Raw genomic sequence first — 23,160 nt, 5'->3', positions numbered from 1 at the left:
CTGGATTCCTGTGGAAAACTAAGTCTGGAAATGCATGCAGTCGACCGGCGTCAGTGTTGTGTTGTTAATTTATTATAAACTTGCGAGTCTAGAAATTCACCACCACGACACCCACATTCCATGAGTACGTCATAAATTTCAATCAAAATTATGTTCAGGTTCTACGTATATTCATAGCGTTTCAAAACGATCATTTTTCGGAAGAAGCGAACACAGAACGCGCGAGAAGCGGCGTGCCCCTAAAAGTTCCCCGATCGTGTCGTAATTACTCGTCAGAAATGATGGCTAAAATCATGCTTCCCTGTTTGGTACATGAGCTCTGAACAGTTTTGATAATCGTTAAGTTTAACTGATAATTTATTCGTTAAGTTTAGTACGCGCTGTTTTGTACGATTTCCCGCTCCGGCCCACATTCTGGGTGATCGTTGTAAATACTATGATGAACAGTGTAATAAAGAGAGTTGGCTTTAGTACCCGAGTTAGCGTCAGCGAGTTGAGGCGCAATGTTGATAGATCCGAAACAGAAAGTGATGCCAGAATTTAAAACATAATCTTTGTGTACAATTTATTACAATTTACTTTAGTTAGAGACTGCGTTGAGCGTTTATCAGTCAATTAATTCAAATTCAAAAATTTCACTTACACTTGCTAATCGAATATCCAAACCATTCCAGTGGACTAACTTTGCCACTACTTTGCCTACTACTACTTAAAAACGCCTCGTCAGAGCGTGTACCGAGCTCTGGCCAAATAAGAAAATCTTAACGATCCGGTGTCATTCTAGTGACAGGATCAGGCCACCAAACGTTGACTAGTCTAGTCTAGTCTAACTTTTTTTAAAGTATTTTCTTCTCGAAAGCGACTAACAGAACAACTTTTGACAAAGACGATGTACCATCGTATGGGAATCTCAGTATGTCAGTATTTTTCATCGCCAATGACTGAATGAGATCCTTTTATGAAATCGTAGGAGAACCATGAGTTTAGACCATGCAGAACTAAATTCTTTGATACAAAATACTTCCTCGAAGCACTTGCCGCCCAAGCTTACTACTTTAATGCGACAATGTTTAAATAATACCCAATGTTTAAGGAACATATGGAGATGCATTTGGTAGGTATGCATTTGGCATTTGGCCGGTTGTGCATTTGGTAGTGCAACCCAGTGGAGGATCAATCCCCTTGGAGGCCCAGGGCAGAAATATAAATGGAACTTCTAATTTTCAAAACGATGAATTGGGGGGCATTGAGGCCCTTGAAATGAGGCAAAGCTAAAAGCGCTGTAAGAAGGGGCTCCTGAACACACTTTGAATCATCCCACGGGTAGTTCGCGGTCAAATTTCGCCAGGGGCCTCTTGTGGTACCCTTCGGCGACCCCTCTAGCATAAGGAGAGGGGGCCTATGTGTACATTTTTCACTACTACACACATTTTTTGGGGCATTCAACATGGCGAGGCCCTCGGCGACCACCTACTCCGTCTATCGTTTGATCCGCCGTTGATCCTTTTTCTCAACTCAACCACGAATCCGAAGATCAAACTATTAAATAAACTTTTAATAAACACACAAAAACACTGTCCACAAAATACTTCATATAAACACGTATGTACGTAAAAGCGTTTAGAAGAAAGCGTCGCCACCAGCAGATGCTGATCGCGCCTCTTAATTGCATGCGGTTTTGTACTGAGTATATAGTTTGCATGAATATACCGGCGAGCTGAGCTGTGCCGGTGCCCGAAGGACGTGGACACCGCTAAGCATACGACGATACGGATGAAGAGCAGTACAATAGATGTTAATATCACATATCACATATATCTGCGGATTAACTCGCGGTACTGTTTGCCTCCCACATTCCCACATGATTATTCTTCTTCTTGATGACAATCTTTGTTGGGGGACAACAGAGAGCAAAATGGAAAGAATTAATCACCGTTAGTGTTTAGTGTCCAGCTTACAAGAGCTAGAGGAGCACACGATCATCTTAGTCGTCATTGCATATCATTTGTGCGCTTTTCCTTTCGTCGAAGTCTCTCCGCGTATGCGATCGTACTCGCCAAAAGCGACAAGTTTTGTGATTTCTGACACCAAGAGAGCATCCACGAAAGGAGATAACATCAATCTGATCCGCACAAGGATCCGCCATGTTTGTACATGATACATTGATGTCGCTTGCTCACGTTATCAGTCGCTGTGATGCTATTGATCGATTAGAGATCTTCTACGATTGGCTATTAGTTACACATACTATCAAACAAGGGAGAGCGATCGGTAGAGTAAATAGCTCAGGTACTGTGGCGAGAATCTTCCGTCTCATTTTATCCATCCAGTTCCTACAGTGCGTGTCATAACTGTACAGCAAGAAAGTTTTTTTAATTATTAGGAGTAGGAAACATGGAGTGCCACTATTTCCGAAGACATTATTTAGTGTTTATTGTTCGGGTATTTCGCAATATTTATATCTCTTGTCGTCATGGAATGTCCGGGAGTTTGAAAGGATTCCATATTTAAATATATTCCATACATATTCCACATTGTTATTTCCATAAAAATAAACTTGTGTATAGTTATGGTAAGCGCTGTGCTGTTCGGACGAACGGAAAGAGATGAAAGATCAGTTGACGGATCAAGCGCTATGATCAGTAGAGGAAAGGGTACAACTAAATGAAATGCTACCACGTGGTACGGAAATTTGTGCTACCTCTTCGTTTGGATGCTCTCTTGGTGTCAGAAACCAAAAATTTCACCGTTTCTGAGCGTCGAAAACGGACCTTGCGGACGGAACGGCGCAAAATACGAACGAGATGCAGTATCCGTTTTGCCTTTTCCCCCACACTCTAATGCGTTTGATAGGAATGTGAAAGGAATGTTCTTTTAAAAACCTTAATTCTCACATTCCGGTCACCAAGGAAATTGAATTTATGGGTATATATGGGTATGTGCCTTGCCTTGTTATCACTGACAACTAACTATGAAAGTAAATGGTTGTAAAACGTAAACATGGTTTGTTGCTGCATGCTATTCAGTGCTGAGCATTTGAGCATTTGGATTGGGTAACATTACCAACCGGTTTGCTGCGCGTACGACGTGTTTACCGGATGCTGTGCGCAGCGTCACTACGCGAACTGTTTCGTCCTTGCCAGGATGTGCCGAAATAATACGCGCCATTGCCCACAAGGGTGCATGTTGTCTTGTTTGACGATCACCAGTTGGTTTTCTTTTAGGGATGATCGACCATTGCAATACTTGGCTCGCGCTTGCAATTGCTGTAAGCAAGTGAACCGTAACCGTCCTTTCATGCTTTCAGCCTGAATGTAGCAGCAAGCACCATACGCCACTCTTGATGCATCTGCGAAAATGTGTATCTGCAGATTTGTAGCCTAGTGTTGTGAAGTGGAGCGCGGAATGCGTAAAGCACGAAGTGATTCTAGTGAAGATGGAAACCTTAACCATTCATGCTGTAAGCGCGATGGGAGTTCGCTATCCCAGTCCCATGCCTGTCCATCCTTCTTAAGCGACCATAGTTGCTGCATGAATAGTTTAGCGACGATTATCGTTGGACCCAGCAAGCCGAGAGGGTCGAAGATCTTGGCTACAAAACTATCCGCTTTATCAATACAGATGACAAAATACTCTAATGCGTTTGATAGGAATGTGACACCGACATGCAGACGTGATTAATGCCATTATGCGAAAAAAAAAGCTGGCCGATTTCGGGGCATTTTTGTTGGATAATACAACGCTTAAGAAATGAAGCTTAAGAACGCATATCATAAACGCGTAACGGCTTAAGTGTCAGTATAGTTAGGAGCGGAAACGGTTAGACCAAGTCTCTTCTGCTGTAACACCTTGTAAGAACAACACGTAAAATATATAACCCGCTAGTACTTCCAACAATTTTGTCCCAACTTCAAATTTCGCGATGGGCCTCTTGTGGTACCCTTCGGGGCCCCCTCTAGCATAGGAGACTGGGCCTATGTATACAACTACTACACATATTTTTTGGAGCCCCTAACACGGCGAGGCCCTAGGCGACCGCCTACTCCGCCTACCGTTTGATCCGCCGCTGGTGCAACCACACACGACAGGACCGGTACAAAATCGCATCCGGACCAGTGTCCTGTATGTAGTACTGCCTATCCAGCTATGGGTAAGTGAAGTAAAAAAAGCCAGAAATGGCATGGCGAGAGGTCTTCTCGAGGATATTGTACCACTAAAGAAGGAGAAGGAGGTCCATATGGTGAAGTCTGAAACCCCAAGTGTCAGCTGAGATCAAATTTAGGAAGGCACCATCAATGGCCAAATGCACGTACGAGTGAATAGGCTTCTAGAAGGACAATATAAGATACAACAGCAATGTAGAGCACCGCTTGCCTAATTACTTACGTACCGGTGCTACAACCACTTCGCGATCTTGGCCTGCTGCAGTAGTTCTCTGAACCACTCACGGTCGGGCACCGTCGAGAGTCAATCTATTATCCCGGCCTTTCTGGCGGACGCATTAATGCCATCATTCCAGCTTAATTTGGGCCTGATACGCCTCCTCTGTCTCTGAGTCGTCCGGTGTCATTCTCATAACGAGGCCAGCCCACCGCAGTCTGGCGAGTCTAGTTCGCTGTACGACAGTAAGTTCACCTTATACCTCGTAGAGCTCATTATTATAGCCGCTCCTCCATTGTAGGTGAAAGTATGGACAACTTCGAAAGTGCGCTCACCTATTTGTACATCATCACTACCATCAAATTGGTTTTTGGTGCATTAATCTCCAACCTGAGGTTTCCCGCAGCTTGCTCAATCCTTCGGAAAGCATCCGCTACGTGGGAGAGCCGTAAACCAATGATGTTTATGTCATCAGTGTGTGCCAGGATCTGGATTGATTAGTAGAAGATGCCACCTCCTAAGTTTCCTAGGTTGAAGAGTAGACAAGCTACCAAAGGTAAGCCTTGGGTATAGTCATTCGTACTAGTCTGGTAAGAGCATGATCCGCATGCTCCAGTACTTAAAATAAATTTTTGAGTTTTTAAAGGACGTGTTATAGATTCGGATTGAGAAAACTAGACAAAAATGGTGGAATTGCAGGGATGACTTATTAAGGCCACGAGGCACGGACACGTAGACAGGTAGGGCTAGTGATGAAATAAAGACATTTTTCCCCTATTCACTTTGATTTGCATTTTTTTATTTCCATCTCGAATATTGATTTATTTTCGTAATTATTTGTATATATATATCATCAATAACAGTTCAATAGATTGGTACCGTTTTTTCTCGTCTCGCTTAGCAAATCGCTCCCTTACTAATGCAACGGTTTGATGTTGTTTTTTGCTCTTGTTGTAATCCGATGTTGGAATTCTTCGCTTTCGTTCGTTCGATATGCCGTACCGTTTATTTCACCCCGGTGGAATCAATTTTGTAGTCATTTCGAGCATTTTCTTTTCCAAAAATCGTGTTCACTGCTATTGTTTTACCAATTAATGGACTTGTTTTTTTTGTATGTTCCTTCCTATCGTTTTCTTCGGGTCGCAACATGAAGTGATTTTAAACAAATGGTACATTTGCTCACATCTTCCCATTTTAATGTGCTTCCGCCGAAAGCGGACATCAGTCAATAATTAGTATATTATATGCCGTGTTTATAACAACGCGTGTTTTCAGTAAATAAGCGTACCCAGTAGTAGTATCGTGAGGATAAACTATGAAGTGATCGTGTGCTGTCGCGCGTTATGAGCGGGAAAAGGGGTATCGGACGTATTACAACACTTCGTATTCTATGCTGTTTTTTAATATATGCCGATCAGTGTTGTTTTGTTAGTGTCTGGATAATAGGGAGAGATGCTGTCCCCGTTGATAAAACGTGTATAAAAGTATCAAGTGACTTAAAAGTCGGGGGCCAACATGACTTGACGGAGGAAAAAAAAACGATAAAAAAGCTCTTTTGTTTGTGTGTTGGTATATCAGTAAGGATGTCGTGTTTATGGGTTGATATTCAGGTGATTTTAATTTCGTTACGAATGTGTAGATTTATCCTGCACATATACGTTTCGTAAGCTTTAGGTATGATTTCTTCATCTAAAGTGGATAGAAAATTGATATGTCTTACAATTTCGGTAATAATACGCAACAGTCGAACCGTTATGGTAATCTGCGTTCTGGCAGGTGCACTTATGGGACAAATTATGTGTGTTTTTTTCTTTTTGTTTTGCTAGCGCAGGTCCATCTCAAATGACGTCCGTCTATCTCAATACATGTAAGGTTCGTATAAGTCCATTTCCTTTGTATAGCTACTGGTATTAATATCAGGGCGAAGATGTTGCAGTATCGAACATATTGGTAATTTAGGTTTTCAACAGTGCTAGCTGGTTACAAAATTGTTTTCAAAGAATAAATTATGTTTTGTTTGATTGCATACAACAATCGGGAAACAATACACGGGTTCAAAATGTCGATCGACGTTTCCACCATGAACGAAAGATTTGGAATAGGGTTATAAACTAATCTTCCGTTCCAACAACCGATGTGAACAAATTAAATGAAGCGATCGCGTAATAAAAATCGAGTAAAATATACCATCTTGTCTATTGTATATTTACATATATCTACAAGCAAAAGCTGACGATTTGATGTTGTTTTTTTTTCTTTTAAAGACTTAATTATCTTTTTACAAAATATGTTACAAAAATACACACTCAAAAGTTTAGAACAAATCCCAGTTAAAACATTCGCAGTCGAACCGTCCTGCTAGTAAAGACAGTAAAGTCGCAGAAAATGGAACATAAAACTCGCGTGTGTATGATTTGCTTGCTTGGGGCGCAGTCTAGCGAGAACGCTGAATGTGTTTTTGGTGCTTCGTTTAAGACAGTGATTTGCTCTGTTTCACAAGCAAAGATTTCTCATTTGTCGTACATACGCTTCTTTCATAATGCAATCCATTCCAGGAAGCCACCGAAATTTTGTTTCCAAGTTTTCTTTTACTTCGCTACTTCGTTTGTCTCGATATTATAATTTTACGCTAGTAGTTGTATATATATTAGTAATCACAATACGTTTTTCTATACTTTTCTTTTCATTTGCCGCCCAAAGCAGTGTGTTTAATGTTGGTTTTTCTTGTTTTTTTCCAGATTAATATTTTGGTTACTACCTTTTGCTGTCACTTATGCCAATTCGGTTGATTTAGCAAATAAAACATCTATTCGCTAGGTCGGCTTCAATTGCTAAACGAGCGTGAAGTTATGGCACGCGGCCATCTTCTATTGTATAAGTACAATGGAAATCCGTCCTCTCTGTTTCAGCATCGTCATATGGGTCCATATTGCTCCATGTACCGTCATTCGCCATCCGGCGAGATTTGTGCAGAACTGCGCTACATTATGTTTCCTATTCGCTATTGTTGCTTCTTAACGTACACTTGTTATCTGCGATTATTTGCAACCTCCGTTGGTTTTGGTACTCTAAACGTTGCCCAAACGCCATTCCGTCTTTAGCGGATCAGATTCGATTCCGTGCAATGAAAATCTTTTCCGATTCACTGTTTTTCCTACTGTATCGCAATAATCTAACACTACGGTAGGTTACAGCGTAGGTACGCAGCGGACAGATACACTACAAGTAAAGCTTCATAAGCCATAACGAGTTCATTTTGTTTATTTTTTTCATTTGTTGAGGTTAATAGTAGTTAAGCTGCTCTAATAGTTATGGTAGAGGCTGCTAGTAGCAATATTGTGTTGCCGGCAGATAGATTGGGCTAGGTTTTAAGTATTAGTTTGCCTACAGATCAGATAAATCAACATGTTCAATTTACAAACATTTGCCTAACATTCTTTTTAGCCACTAAACTGTACGGAAAAAAGACAATTTTTTTAAGCGTGGTATCATGCACAACTCATTCATAACATTGGAATATTCGAGTCTTCTTCTTGCCAATACGAATATGTGTCCACAGCATTGAGTCGCCATTATGTTGGTTTGCTCTGCTTCATACTCAAAGTGTTAATCAATAGTAACACGTCTTCGGTAAATGAATGTCAAAAAATCAACTTGTTAAACAAAACGGCCACAAGATCACCGATGTATAGCTCTATGCTGTGTGAAAACTATGTTCCTGCAAATAACTGTTTTGTAAAAAGATCTCTTATTATTCACATTAATAAAGGCATTGGGAGTTCGTTGAAGAAAATTACAAAGGGGATTTGATTTCGATTTTGTTCAAGCTGCATTCGTAGTTTGGGCAAGAAGAAGAAGCATCGAAATTATGGTCCGCAAAATATTAAACCAAATATTTTTGAATGAATAAAAGTTTCACCTGATCAATACCTCTTACTGGAATGGAACTGAATTTCTGTCATTCTACCAATTTTCACAAATGGACAACACATTTTGTAAAATACATTCGCTACCTTGTCCTACCTTTTGTTGATTAGATGAAAATTAACAAAAATCATACAATAAAATGCTGCTCATGAGAATGTTTCGTTCATAACTACATTTAAGTACAGCTATAACAGCTCCAGAGCTGATCTCCATTAAGTAGCAGTAATCCCAGTTCAACGCATTTGTCTTAAATAATAAATCGCAACAGTCACGAGAATGACTCGTCGTCCCCCTTCGGTACGATTGGTCGAACCACCATCGATCCTATAGCGCAATAACAATCAAATAATTCCAATACATTTAGCTACCATTCAACAATTTCCCCAAACGAACCAAAACACCCCTGAAAAGCACCAAAGGAATCTGGAATCCCGCATCCACATTTCGATTCTTCCGTCAGCCTATCATAGGCAATAGGCAGTAGTAGTGACAGCGGACAATGCGCACCCATATGAGCTGCACTTACAGATGCACTTGAAACGTTTGTGCCGGAGGTTTTGGAGGTGAAATGAATGGATTCGTGCTATGTATTTCTGGCTTCGCTACGTCTGCTACCCATTCCGCGTCGAACGGATCGGCTGCATTAAGCGACTTTGCCCGATTGTGCAGTGAAGGTGCGCGCCGCGGAGATGGTGAAACATTCTTCACGATCTGTCCTAGCCACTGTTCCGGGTTGGGCAGCGGTGATGCCGTTTCGATTGGGACTACTACACTGGAGGAGGTGGAAGTACAAGAAGCACCCACTATTGTTTCTGCCATTACCGGGAAACCACCACCTGCGGGAATAGTTGCTGCGGTGGAATTACTATTGATGCTGCTGCTGCCAATACTGCTAATGCTGTAAGTCGTGTTGCTACTTGCACTGCTACCAAGTGCCGATAAGTCCAGTGTTTGCTGCTTGTTTAGCGGGGATATGGATCGTGGAGGGATCGTAGGCACTACCGACAAGGATGGTAATGCTGGTGGAACGATATCACTCGGACCATTTCTGGCAAGCAGCCCAGGAACGTAACTGTTGACAGTGGTCGCTGAAGAGGATGCCAGTGTGCTAGAAGTGATGCTCGTAGTAGCGGCTGTAACGGACGATTTTAGTTGCAGCTCTTTGTTCAGATAGAAATCGTCCGTATCGTTTTTGGTAAGCAGCGACAACCCTTGGCTCAGTTCCTGGCACAGCTGACTGACAGTGTCCGTCGGCTGCGGAGACACTTCCGGAATGGGCGAAACAGTCGTGCGCTGTGGTGTACCCGGTTCGAGGAACGCGCGCTGCCGTTCTGCATTGGACGGAAGATCGTTTATTCGCAATGACATCTGTCGTTTGAACGGAGAAGCCGACCCTATCTGAGTAAATCCACGGAAGCTTCCCTGACGTTCCAGCATCGAGGGTGTCGCGTGTGGCCGCTCGATTGCGAACGGATTATACGGTTTTGGGGCGTTATTGTTTTGTTGCGGGGCCACTACCGCCGTATCCGTGGCACCTGCCAACCGTTCCGTCATTGTCTGCTGCCTAAAAGATCCGGTCCGGGTAAAGGTGGAGTTTTTCATATCAAAAGTCATCGTCACACCGCACTCTTTATCACGGCGCTGCTTCCGCTCCAGGCATACGGCAAACGCGCATCCCACCGCATGGGAAAGCCGTTCGCCAGAATCTTTAGTGGCCAGAAATCCGTGGCACATCCAACGACGCGTCGTACCATCGCGACATATGTAACTGAAGCCTCGTTCATGATTACGATCCGGCGCACAGAACGAGACCTTCTCGATGGTCTGATCAACGATCAACCCCTTCGTGTCATCCTCAACTACGCGGAGCCCATCACCGCTAACATGCAGCTGAGCCCGTATTGCACGTCTCCTCGAATTCTAAAAACATAATAAAACACACATTGTAATTCTGTTCTCTCATGCTTGCGCTGGAGCTACTTACTCGTAACACCTTCAATGCCTCCTCGCACACCTGCATCCCACGAGATTCGAATACTTCTACGCATCCCAAGTACTTCACCGAAAAGGTGCACGTAGCCGAACGTACCGCATGTTCATCCGATTGCCATTGATGGGGTTTTGCTGCCTCCGGAACACGATCCTTGCGTCGACGAAATGAGTCGCGAAATGATTTGCGCAATCGATCCATTTTCTTTGGTGATCGTTTACTTTGCCGAAATGAGGCTGATTTCTACAAAGCATTACGAAAAATAAGAAGAAACCGTGATTAAAATAACAACAATAAAAAAAAGTGATAACCTGTTGGTATGCAATTTAATAATATATTCTGTTTATGAAAGGATACACCCCAAAACTTATTACATGACCATTTTGTTGTACTAACCGTGTTTTTAACATCTCCATACGTGCCACGGGTAAACCCACGCTCCAGCGGTTCGTGCGATGAATTAGAATTACCCATTTTGTCGGAGTTATACTGGATAAAATCTTAAAATTTTATTGACCAAGATCTCCTCGCTTGGTGCGGACCTCTTCGTCAATTGATTCAATTGTCCGTTAACCGTTTCGTTTTTTTAAAGCAAATATTTTGAGGTAGAAGCTAGTTGCGTTGCTTCGTGAATAGCCGCTAATATATCACATTTAAAAAATACGTTATGCACTTGGCTGTAAAGCAGAAACGACTCTTGTCACTGGACCTAATGTTGCTGTGTGCTGAGTGGTGTGTTATGCTACGGTATTGCATTTAACGTTGATCGTTTTGCACGTATGGCACACAGGGGCTCAACCAGGGCTAGTCTCCGGTTTTACTTTACGTTAGAATGCAGCGTCGCTTAAGATTAGACACAAGGGCTGCTTAAGCGTGAAGATAGCTCTGGTCACATAAGCATGTGAGTCATGCACCACCGGTCACTATAGCTTACTTCTGACGAGGGGTTGCACTGTAAAAGAGAAATATACTCGTTGATGTGTTGTCCATACGAACTTACAAAGAATTGTCGTTTGTTTATGCACGAAGATGAACAATTATTGTCAGTGGAAGGAGAAGAGCCGAACGAATGCAGGCACGTTAATAAATATCACAGCAATTCCGCACACATCAAGAAATCGAACTGCTTGTTATGTATTCTTAATTGTTTAAAGCAAAACTCGATATCACGTGCATCACGTTTTGTAAATGCCACAGTAATTAGGTTGATCAAGCCCACCCATTGACTGATCACCGCATGATACCTTCTTATATAGCAGGAAATCACTAGGAACATTCTATTAACGAAATTATTATCCAATTCCATACTTTTGTTATTTTCTAGCCACAGCCCATGATTGTGATGATCGTGGAGTTTTTTTTTGTGTTACGCACTGTTCTTTGTCATACGAACGTACGGCAGTGATTCATAGGTGTTCCAAGTCACAGATCAATTATCTTCCAGCTAAAACACATTATTGTTGTATGGGCATAACTGTTTACAGAACATTTAAGTTATTGGTGAATATGTAACCTCTTATACCGTCGATATTATTATGAAACACTAATCAATAATCTTGTTGTCGACCTCGGCGAAAGACGGAATAGGTTTGATTTCCCTCACAAACATCATTCATCGAACAACCGAAATACTACCCCAAGGAAATGGTTGTTTAATGTGAGAAAATTAACTTCTAATCCACTTCCACAGCACTTTTCGAAAGAAAACCCCCATTACAAGGGATGTATACCGCAATTTCCATAAAACACAAAGCGCTGGCTATTTATCACCAGAAAAACAACTCCAAATGAATTGTTACCGTTCTGTCACAAGTTCAACTAAAGAGCATTTACCACTTCCTGGGAGTTATTTTAAAACATTTTTTAACAGCCGTACACTACTCTATTGCACTTCGTGCGCCCTAAAACAGTTTCTGTGCCCCTTTTCTTTCACTGCACTGATCACTGGAACAAAAAAAACAAACTATATCCATATATCCCTTCACTGGAGGGGCTCTCCTTCACAAATCTTGCCGCTTACTTGCGATATGTGGCGCGACCCTGACACCGTCTTGACGACGTCAGACCCTGCTGTGTTTTGCGGCAGATATGCACGACTGCCGAGGAGTTGCTGCGGCCTGACGTTCAAAAACCACCCGCACCGCTTGCTTGGATTGCGTTCGAAAAGAAGCACACACACGGCGGCAGCAATGAACGTAGTGTGGTGTGGTTCGATAATGACGTCGCGCAGAGATATACCAATGATGGCATTAGGGCTTATCCGCCGTGTGCCTTCGCATACCAACAACAGCGGACTGGGAAAAAAGATTCAAACCAAACACTGGCAAACGGACCGAATGCAGCTTTATCGGAATAAGCGCGGTGCACACATTGACATTTTTTCTAACTCGCAAAACCTGCCTGCTCGCCAGTGTGGGTGATCGCCTAACGTGTTTTAACTCTGCTTTACTATGGTAACGGTATTAGCACGCCTGTTTTACACCAACACACCGGTACGGACCCAGCCAAAGCTTACCTGACGCCACTACACAAGTTCGATATTGAAATATGCGTCTAGCCAGGCCTGTAGCGTTGGTTCCCCTATCCACCTAGAGAGATTACGCATCATTTACTTACAAGGTGGTAATTATTTGAGTAATGAGCATTTTGACTTACACTTTTCGATATTGTATCTTGCCAATATTTTCCTTTTTTCGCTCATCTCGAAATTATTTTTGATATTATTGGTAAGGCCCGAGTTCTATTTCAATATTGCCTCACTAATCAACAACACATTTTCTACATGTGCGTAATCGCATAATCCCTGTAACTTTGGTCATTTTTTAAATTACGATAAAAATAAAAATGAAATAAAATCAACGATATTATTAGTCGCATTTTTTTCTTTTCGATTCTAATACGAGCTGAAACTGTTGTTCTACGCGGAACTCTGTCTAACCGCAACCAACGACATTACTCTACCGGCAGTCCATTATATTACTAATTATTTCTGTCGCTGTGGCCTTTCACCATTTCTAGCCCGCGTTCATCATATTGTCGCTACCACTTATGTAATAATTAGTCCTCACTGCCCACGGCGTTGCCATCCATCATTAGTAGCACATCTATTGGTGGTTGGGCACCAAATTCACAATTCACCTAATATGCAAAAAGGACGGAACCGGCTACGTTTGAACCATCGGTCGGTGTTTGGGGTTAAAAGACGCGAAAACCCAATTACAGACTCTCTCCGGTTGTAATGTCCTTGTGCTTTTGTTTTTTCGACCTACCAAAATGAATGAATTAACCACCCCCATCTGACCGCGACTCAATCGTGTCAACGTCAAAAACAAAAACAAAAATGGACAGCTTATCGGAATGTAATAATAATGCAACGTATATATCAGTACGGGAATAGTAAGCATGTGGTACATTAAATTCACACGCTTCGCACAGCAATACATTCATCTATGGTATTAGTCCTTATGCACTCATAAAAAAAAACACCGAACCATTAGATGGCAATGGTTGTGCAGCCCCTCCCGTTTTATGGTTAACACATCGGAAAGGTACAACTGTGCAGCATTGCGATTCACCGTGCATATGAAATTCCCAGGGTTTCCCCCGCGTTGGTAGAATATTTCAACATCGCATGCAGCACACCAACCACACAGGTCGGTTGACCCACCAATGAGCACGACCGACAGCAGGGGCCACACTAATGCGGTGCAATGTGTTCCCTTCTTTGTGCCAGACGGTGAGCCACGGTGGCTAATGTCGATATCTGGCACACAAATGCAATGGCAAATGCATCCAATCGAAAGTTAACCAACCGGTAGAACATCGCTTGAAGGTCGATAGGTGCAGGGTTTTACGTTGCTGCGTGTGTGTAACCTCGGTAACCGATTGCTGCTCGGTAACCGATTACCGAGCAGCATTAGATAGATAATTTTGTTTGTGTACCGTTGAGTCCGAAACTGATGTTTGAGTAGATTCGGTCTATTCGAGAGTCTTGACTGATGACAGTCAAACAGTTTTTTAAAAAAATAATGAATAACATGAAACAAATTATGTCATTTATCTCATGTTTCCTAAGGTACTGAGTTTGTTCTAGAAACCGAAGATGGAAAAACATTCTTCATAGATTTGGACAAAAAACTAATTGGTATAATTGTTCCTAGCCACTTGTTGAATGTAGGAGTACTCGTAGCAGGAATCACTATCCAACAGATTAGCATTCCACATACACCAGCCCTAGGACATTTTACAACAAGCAACTATCGTAAACGCCCCCTTACATTATTTAAAATCTCATTTTTTGCATTCTCGGTCTGATGGAAGCTCACTTTATTCCACACGCAAAGCCATCCAGCAGAGTTTTAAGAGCGATCGCGCTTCCACACACGAGAGGGGCTCTAAATAACAATAGCGCCATGGCAACGATATTCGGAACAATGGTTATCAAATAAATACCCAAGCCGGTGAGCAGCCCTTCGGTGGGCTGCATGGACGCAAAAGGGAAGATTGAATCAACGCGCTTGTGGCAGCAGCGGTTCCGTTCAATCTTTGCATTCGCACCCGAATGCCAAGAATTCCCACAAGTCTTTCCTGCTTGCGCACACACACACACACCTCACATTTCGGGGGCACTTTTCATCTCAATCAAACGACGACCGAAAAGCGACGGGGCTGCAATGTTACGGGAAGGTTTTCTGCGTTTACTTCAAGACGTAGGAAATCTTTCAACATCTTCCAAAACGGTAGGGATGATGATGAGGTGGTGAGTTAGAACTTTCCCCTTCCTCGAGACTGGCGTATTAACCCGCGTATGAAACTCACTTCACAGCAAAGGGCACTCTGCCTCTGTGCAGGAACGAGAAGGCACCGAACCCAAAAACTAGCAAAATTCCTTCGATACGCTCTTGTTTCCTGGTAAATCGTCTTTTGCCGTTTTTCTTTTTGACCTTCGTCGACTGCGGCGCCCGGGGGTCTTTAGCCAGAGGTATCAAAAGGAAATGAAAAATTCCAAACAAGAGGACTGACGTTTTCTTTCTTTCTTTCCTTTTTTTTTTGCTAATTTATGCTTGGGAAAATTTCACACCAACCGTTTCCCCCTTCATTTAAGGGGTCGTTCGACCGACGGTCGTTTTCTTCGGGTTGGCATTTTTCCAAAGCAAAACCAAATAAACTCGGGACGGGCTCTTTTAATCAAACTGTACTATTGATAATCCCTTCTTCTCGGACGGTTCTCTATCCAGCCAGTGGGAAAGGCTGGAAATTATTCAATCCCAGTGAAAAGCATTGTTATTGCCAGCCAACTTTCCCATCACCGGCGAGGAGTCTTTTCCCAAAATGAGACTCATAGTTGGTCAGTGGCTAGGCTGCTGTTAATAAATATTGCTACTCTTGCTTCTTTTTCCCTAGTTTCATTGGAACGATGCGAACATTCTTTACTCAAATGGGACAAATTATTACTTTGTATGATGTACGACACAAGCCAGGCTTGATGCCTCTCTCAAGCAAATCATGAGAATTCACCTTCCCTTCTATGAGAAAAGCATCAATGTTATGGTATTCGTGTTCTTTAAAAAATAAAAAACAATGTAAAATTATTACCAAAAGTTGCACCAAATTCCCTTTTCCGGAAACTGTCATTGACCTCCGTTGCGTCTACGACTCTGCTCTGGACGTGGGCACTTTTTTGTGCGCTCATCGATTGACAAAAGGCCAGTCCCCTTGGTCCGGAAAGAGGACGATTATGACCGTTCTGCTCAGCGGACCGAAACCGTTGATCCCACACCGTTAAGAGTTTGGCCGGGGAAGTGTGTGCAGAAAACATACGCGGACGTCACACCGTCGCTGCAGATGGTGCGCGGTGCGCGCTGCGTGTGGCTGGTGGCTGGTGGGAAAATACTACACCGTACTTCCTTGCCCTGTGTGCATCCGCGTGTTCGTCTCTGTTGGGGTGCCTCTACGATGACACTCTACACTTATAATGGGTCCGTAATCGGTGCAATATTGGAACAGGAGAGCGACAAACAGCAGAACAACCGGACGGTAACCATATAATGTGTTGGTCGCTATGCTTCCCGGAGCATACGGTGCGTATTTCCGCCATCGTGTAATTTGTGTTCTTAATTTTGTTGTTTAAAAAAAATCACAACGTATGGTGAGAACGACACATTACATATACAGTGATACCTGGCGATACGAGTTCAAGTCGTTCCGTAACCTTACTCGTATCTCAAAGCAATATTCTTAAATGCGACTAATTGTCATTTCATTTATCCGACCCAACCTTCCAAACATTAAGCTCAGTTGTTTTTGCCAGGTGTTTTTGAAGAAGAAACATAGATTCATATTGAGTTAGACAAGATTCGTTGAAGAACACTCCGGCAGGAACACCTTTTCCAAAATTGATTTTTATGCATCAACTCTTTAATTTTCTCATATATTCCTAAGATTTCCTCAAGAAGACCTCTTGTAGAACAACCTCTTCCATCTCTGGTTACTGTTGGGAACTAATTCATCTCCTCAGTTGTCAGTTCCTAGACGGGATTTTCGTCGTCCACCTCCAGACTTACGGATATTCCGAGAGAAACAATCTCCTCTTCCACTAATACTTTGGAATTCTATTTCAAATCTGACTAGTATCTCGAAGCAAAGTATTATTCTTTTTGTGGCTCGTATCTCAAAACACTAGTAGCTAAGAACATTTATACGTCGTAGTACCACTGTTCGACTAGGGCTATTAATATATGAAAGCCCTATACTGCGAGCATTTTTAAGTAATAAAATTAAAGTTGTATAAAATATTATGATGTTTTCAAACAAATATAGCTACAACTAGAAGTTGAGAAGTTGCAATAATTTTAATTTAAAACTTTACTTTCACACTCCAACGGAAGCGGAATTCGCAAGCAGCGCTAGAACACGTTCGGCTCACCGTTGCTGTATAACAACATTAAATCATGCACGTGTCGGTGTGTCGCAGCAGAATATCCGGCTTAGCATCGTGGGGAACAAAAGAAGAAATAGGGGGAGGAGCGCACGAGCGGGTGCGCGCGCGTACGTCTCAGATTAGATGCAGCCCCCGGAAGACATCCACACAGCATCCGGGAGACCGGTAATAAGCCGAAGCCGAAGTGCAGTTATTGGTTCTTGCTCGGTCTTTGCAAACCCACCTTGGCCCACGGTGGAACTATACGTGAAAACTAATATTTCTCGAGCTCGGGGCATGTTGCACCGTGAATGCGCACGGGAACGTGGTTCATGGAAGTAGTTTCTTATAAGCTGGCGCTACGCGGACCCGACCATATCGTGTGCCGTACAACAGCCATCACAACGACTTCCCTCCCCAAAACCAACCGACGGGGAACGCATAATTTTCACACATTTTATGAACGAACCCACTACCACCATCGTTGCCGCTGCCACCATCAACTAGCGTCGTTATCCGATTTCCATACTTGTCTCGCGCTCGTTAGAAATCTAATCTCGCCTCGTTTAGGAACCACGTCCGTGAAGGAAGCGTGGAAAATAGGGACGCCATTTTTTTCCAAACATTTTCCCACCTTCCGCCGCTTAGGCTCACACTCCGGGGGTTGATGCAGTACTTTTTATGTCAACTAAAAAAAGGAAATTAAAACACTTCCGCACGAACGCACGATGCTTCCTTCTTCAAGTGGTAAGCCCTTCAAATCTTTTCCCCTTCAAAACCAAATGTGGAACAATTTCGGGCGCCTGAACGCTACGGAAAGGGATCTGCTAACACACAAACTGTTTCATAAATTACGAACGAATTAATATCCGTCATTTAAACGATCAATAAGATAGGAAAGACTTCGAACGCGGTGAGAAGAAATCCAATCCAACTGGGTGGAAAATTTAGCTCTACGTGAAAAGCAACAAAAAAATGCATTTCCTCGCACAGGGAAATGGTCTGATGCGACCAACCAGGAAAAAACAAACATATGGTGTGCGGTATACGGCAGTTCCGTTTTTTCATCCAACCAGCAGGAAAGAGAGAATCGACCGATCGAGCGAGCGAGCGAGCGAGCGTGCGAGGGATGCAGTTTTCCATCATCAAACAAAGTAAATAAGCGTGGGAACTGCGTATGTAAAAAGGGGGTAAAATGGAAACCGGGAAACTGCCCGAAGCCATCGGTTTCGAATCTATCGCGCGTTATTTTCGTGCCCAGCTAATTATTGTAATTGAATAAATGTGTGCGAGATGAGTGAAAATGGGAAAGCAATAAAGTAAAACCACGCACACCATGTGGGTGGTGCGCGTTTGTGAGAGGACGATGTGACGCCTGAAGTGAGTGTTGCCATAAGTGTAACACTTTCACAATACGAATAAATCATCATTAAATTTTTAAATATTCTTGAAACATTAATGAAGCAATTAATAACAATAGTACACAACATGCTAAAAATATTATTGTAGATTACAATAAAAATTCATAGAACTTTTTTTTTGATGGTCTGTCAATCTTTCAACGACCTTTATTTTATATATTTCCAGTGTCTCGTACGCACTTGTCTCGTAGCACTGCTACTCAATATGTGTCTCCACTTCTTAATGGCAACTGAAGCGAATAGAAATTTACGGCATCTCTTCCCACGCGACCCCTTCGCACTCAATCAATCAATCACTGGGTCTCGCCCGTCGTTTAGCTCAGCGTTGCCATTGTTACAAAACGCAACCACATCTTCCAACCCTTATACCACCACACGTCCGGTATCACACTGTTCAATATTTCGTTCATTCACCTCGAGGCAACTGGTGCTGTATCAATTGGTTCTGTCCAGCGGCGATAGCGAGGCAATGCAACGCAAAAAGTGCATCGATACAGAATCGATTCATGGTGACGTGGTGACGGTGACATTCATTGACATCGCAGGCGAATCTCGCGTTCGACCGCGTTCAGAGATGATCCTCTGCTGCGTGGTGTGAAACATGACATGAAGTTATGGCGACAGAAACGAAGCAATTCTGCTTGGCTTTGGCCGGTGTTCGACATTTGACTCCACTGGTTGGCTATACGATGTAAATTACATTATGTTAAACGTTTCTGACACCAATAGGCATTTGTGATTGCTTTTACTCTAATAAACCCTGACACGACCTTTCCCATTTTTCCTGTTGGAGAATTACACTTTCTTCGTTACCTCGCAAAAAAATTCACTTCTCATGAGCCTGTAAAATTACGATCTGCTTCATGGTTATGGCTATACAACCGCCTACGCAGAGCTCAAAGTTGTTTGTGGCCAATAGTTCTGGAGCATTAAAATATTCAATCAGGCCATAGAAGATCAGGCAGATTTTCCTTACCACCACATTTCATTAATGGGTTACCCAATAAATAACACCGAAAATGGGCTTCCCGTACAGCAAAACTGGTATCAAACCCAATTAAGCTTCTCTGCTATGGGTTCCAATAAATAAGAAGTCCCAGAAGATAGCCTAGAAATGACATTAAACCTGAACTAGCCGTGCTATGATCAGAAGGAGAAGAATTACCTCAAAGAAATTAACACACAAGCATAGCAAAGGAAATATATTTACCATTAAATCGAGTTCGCTGTTGAATTTATGGGAATTCAATACTAGAAAATATGATATTTTAACTAACCCTCTGATTTTGGGTCGAACTAACAGTAAAATAACAAATAACCATTATCATTCGCATTCCGTTCTTACAACGCGTGCAAATAAGAAGTTTCAGAAATTCATCTACCAGTAAATGAACAAAAGCAATTCAACCCAACCGACCAGATCATGCGATCTTTCAACAGAGTGCCCAAGACATGACGGCAAAGTGTCCCGACCCCTCATGATCTCCAATAAACACCAATCGTGTACAAAATTCATTATTAAAAGAGGTTATCAAAAGAATTGAAAAGGTAGTGAGTTACGGGACTATCCCCATTTTTAACTGTGAGCTAATTAAAACCTCATAAGGTTTTGGCAAACTTTAAGATTTTTATGTTTCATATGCAGTGGCACATGACTCAATCGTAGCGGCACTCATTCGAACGAGATGCATTCGATTCGATGCAAGCGACACGAGGTTCAATGTAAACCGCATGAGATTCGAACGTAAGTGAAAACAGCTGCAATTTACACTTTATCGTGATATAATGTTGCCTAATTTTGTCTTTTTAAAATTGCAATAATTATTAAGCAATTTTTAACATATTCAAATAAATAATACACATGGCTAATGTTGCTGAGTTATAAAAAATCCATAAATTTTCAGTTTTAATTCACTCTAAAATCTAATTTACTTTCCGATGTTTGTTAAACAATTTGTGCTCAATTAATCCACCGGACCAGTTTCTTTTTCCATGTGTTATACATCTTCATTTTTCCTGTTCCCTGTTGCCCACATTACGTTCGACAATACGCTCAATAGCGCATCGTTCAACGAACAGCCCACCCACCCAGCCAGGTGAATGCGATGAGTCACTACACCGTCAACCCGCGGAGTAGTTCTCTTAAATTCGAATTGACTAAACCCCCTACAACGCGTACGATGAATCATCCCTGCCCGTTTTGACCAGAACGTTCCAAGTCCCAGGCGTTGTGCACTGATGAACTATCAACATTCCAGCATTCCGATGGGCAGTGGGCATTAGAGTTAAACCATTTTGAAGCGTTACGCCATCGAACCACGGGCTCAACGCACACTCTCCACTACCAATTTATGATTCGACGCCACACGATGTCGTGGTCGTGGTTCATAGGTTCACGCAACGGTACGAGATGCTAGACCAGCAAATCTCCCTCAGCCCCAACCACTTATGCTTCCGATCACTGTTAATTGTGTTAATTAAGTACTGTTGCAGTGTAATGGCACGCCGGAATTGCTCGTTCCCCATTCCCCGGTGTGTAGCGGATTTTCTTTTCGCTCCTAAATACCACCAATCAGTCAGCGATAGCACGCTGCGGCATTCGCATGGAAACCGATAATTAATTCAATTTCGCCAAGGACAGTTCCATAAGTCAACTGTGAACGCGTCGGCCAATGGAGGTGATGTTCGCACCCTTTTCTCAGCATCTCCCCATTATGTTCTCTATTCGATCATCCACCAACTAGTGGCAACGCTGCTACTGCTACTGCTGCTATGGGGTGTAAACCATTTCAATTATTAAAAGTGATTTAATAAAGCTTGTTTGGGATTTGTGGTCAAAAATAACAACCGATCACAGTCCATTTAGTCGCTCCATTTACGTTTAAATTTAGTATCGCTTGATAAGGAGATGACAAAAGCGTCTATTCAGAATTGAAATTGTTAATAGATAGATTATAGTTCATGTCGCTTCGTTAACCCCATTTTGAATCTCTGTTATATTTTTATAAAGCTACTCTAAATTTAGCGAGTTCAATATAGAAAATCGTAGCAACGGTGCACCCCGTTAAACCCTTTAAATCACACGATACTCGAAGTTTGTTTGTCTGGAAAATGCACAAAGATAAACAACCTCCACGGACCACATAAGCGAATACAACCGCCCGACACAAACCGATGATTGTGTGGCACAATAACTGCAAACTAAATGAACCGTTTTCCACCTCTTTCAAGGCCTTTGACCGATGTACATGATCGAACCATAACTATGCGGTTCGTGAACACGTACAAATCAGGGCGGAACAGTTATTTTTCCTTCGAAACTAGTCCGCAGTTATTTCAGTGCAGCGGTGCTTTGTGCTACGTTCGTTTTAGATCATTTTGAGCACTACGGTGTGGATGGGATGCATGACTTCAAACCCTGTAAACAAAACCGAAAGCAGTATCGACATTAGAAATGGCAGCGAGAGGATGTGTTTCACCAACCATTCGATGTCAGCTGGCCCTGTTCAGTGTGTCTCTAGGCAAGCGTGTTGTGTTCTTTTTGTAATTCGTTCTACTCTCCTTCCGGAACCGTGTGGTTGCTTAAATGTATGAGCAGATGTTACAGGCACGCGAGAGATGCTTTTCCATCTGTCTACTCTTTACCATCGTTTCCTTTGGGTCATTCGAACAATTATTGTGTATTCTTCAACCTTTAAGAGATGCGTTTCCTTAACTTTTACTGTAGCTTACAAATTGAACTTCAATAAATCGGTTACCTTTCAATTGTGCTTTAGTAACACAAATTAAGCATTTTCAAACAATTTTCATACTCATTTCAACCCCAAATAGAGTGATTGCATTACTTAATTTCAGAACTCCGATTTCAAAATAATAAAAACCAGAATACAAATGTGAATCAAGCGACAAATAAAGGAGCCATCCGGCAGGATGTTTGCACCATCCATCACAATATCCGCCGCCGCACGCCTTGTCGAAGAAGATCACTTTCTCTCAGCAAAATCAATGCCAGAAATCCCTCGTACGGTAGGAAAATCTTCCAACCGTAACCGTTGTCAACATCCGCCCTTGAATGTATGGAAATGGCATCCGTTTTAGCTTGGAGTTCTCGTACCAATTCCAGACGGCCTCCTCAACAGGTGTTACACCACAGTGTGGTGAAGTTTTTGCTCTTATGCATCTCTACACGTGCTTCTTGTGTTGCGCCTTGGCATTTGTTTACTTTTGTATCCAATGTGAAGATGGTGCTGCATGAGCACCTTTTCATTAGGTGTTCCCTGGAACGCTTCGGTAATTGTACGATGCGATCTGTCTTTACAGATTGTAAACAAACGGCCGAAGAAGCTAAATTAAAGAAATTATACAAACAAGTCGATATCAATGTCTAGTTAGTCAAAACAAAGCGGGAAACGATAAAAAAGCAAGTGAGGCAATTTATCACAAATGCCTTTTCAACTTCTAGTCTGGTTTTCCACGATAACAAGTACCCCGCTTGCCAAATCTTTAACTCGATTCTTTTTTTT

General features: G+C 42.4%; 1 protein-coding gene across 3 annotated transcripts in view; it reads right to left on the bottom strand.

Annotated features, from left to right (window-relative positions):
- Positions 1-8,126: 8,126 nt before the first annotated feature.
- LOC128300796 (protein numb) overlaps positions 8,127-23,160 on the bottom strand; it is a 31,722-nt gene continuing 16,688 nt past the window's right edge. The window contains exons 1-4 of one of the 3 annotated variants that reach the window (XM_053036993.1): positions 12,318-12,452; positions 10,694-11,249; positions 10,292-10,540; positions 8,127-10,227 (exon numbers count right to left, since the gene is read on the bottom strand). In XM_053036993.1, coding sequence (XP_052892953.1) covers positions 8,830-10,227; positions 10,292-10,540; positions 10,694-10,771 — 1,725 coding nt within the window. In that variant the 5' untranslated portion in view covers positions 10,772-11,249; positions 12,318-12,452 and the 3' untranslated portion in view covers positions 8,127-8,829. Of the gene's footprint in view, positions 10,228-10,291; positions 10,541-10,693; positions 11,250-12,317; positions 12,453-23,160 lie in introns of those variants that run through there. The other 2 variants (XM_053036992.1, XM_053036994.1) reach the window with 2 other exon arrangements.

This window comes from Anopheles moucheti, chromosome 3, assembly GCF_943734755.1.
Source record: "Anopheles moucheti chromosome 3, idAnoMoucSN_F20_07, whole genome shotgun sequence".
Lineage (NCBI taxonomy): Eukaryota > Metazoa > Arthropoda > Insecta > Diptera > Culicidae > Anopheles > Anopheles moucheti.
Note: the sequence above shows the minus strand (reverse complement) of the source record. Positions and strands in the feature narration are given on the sequence as shown.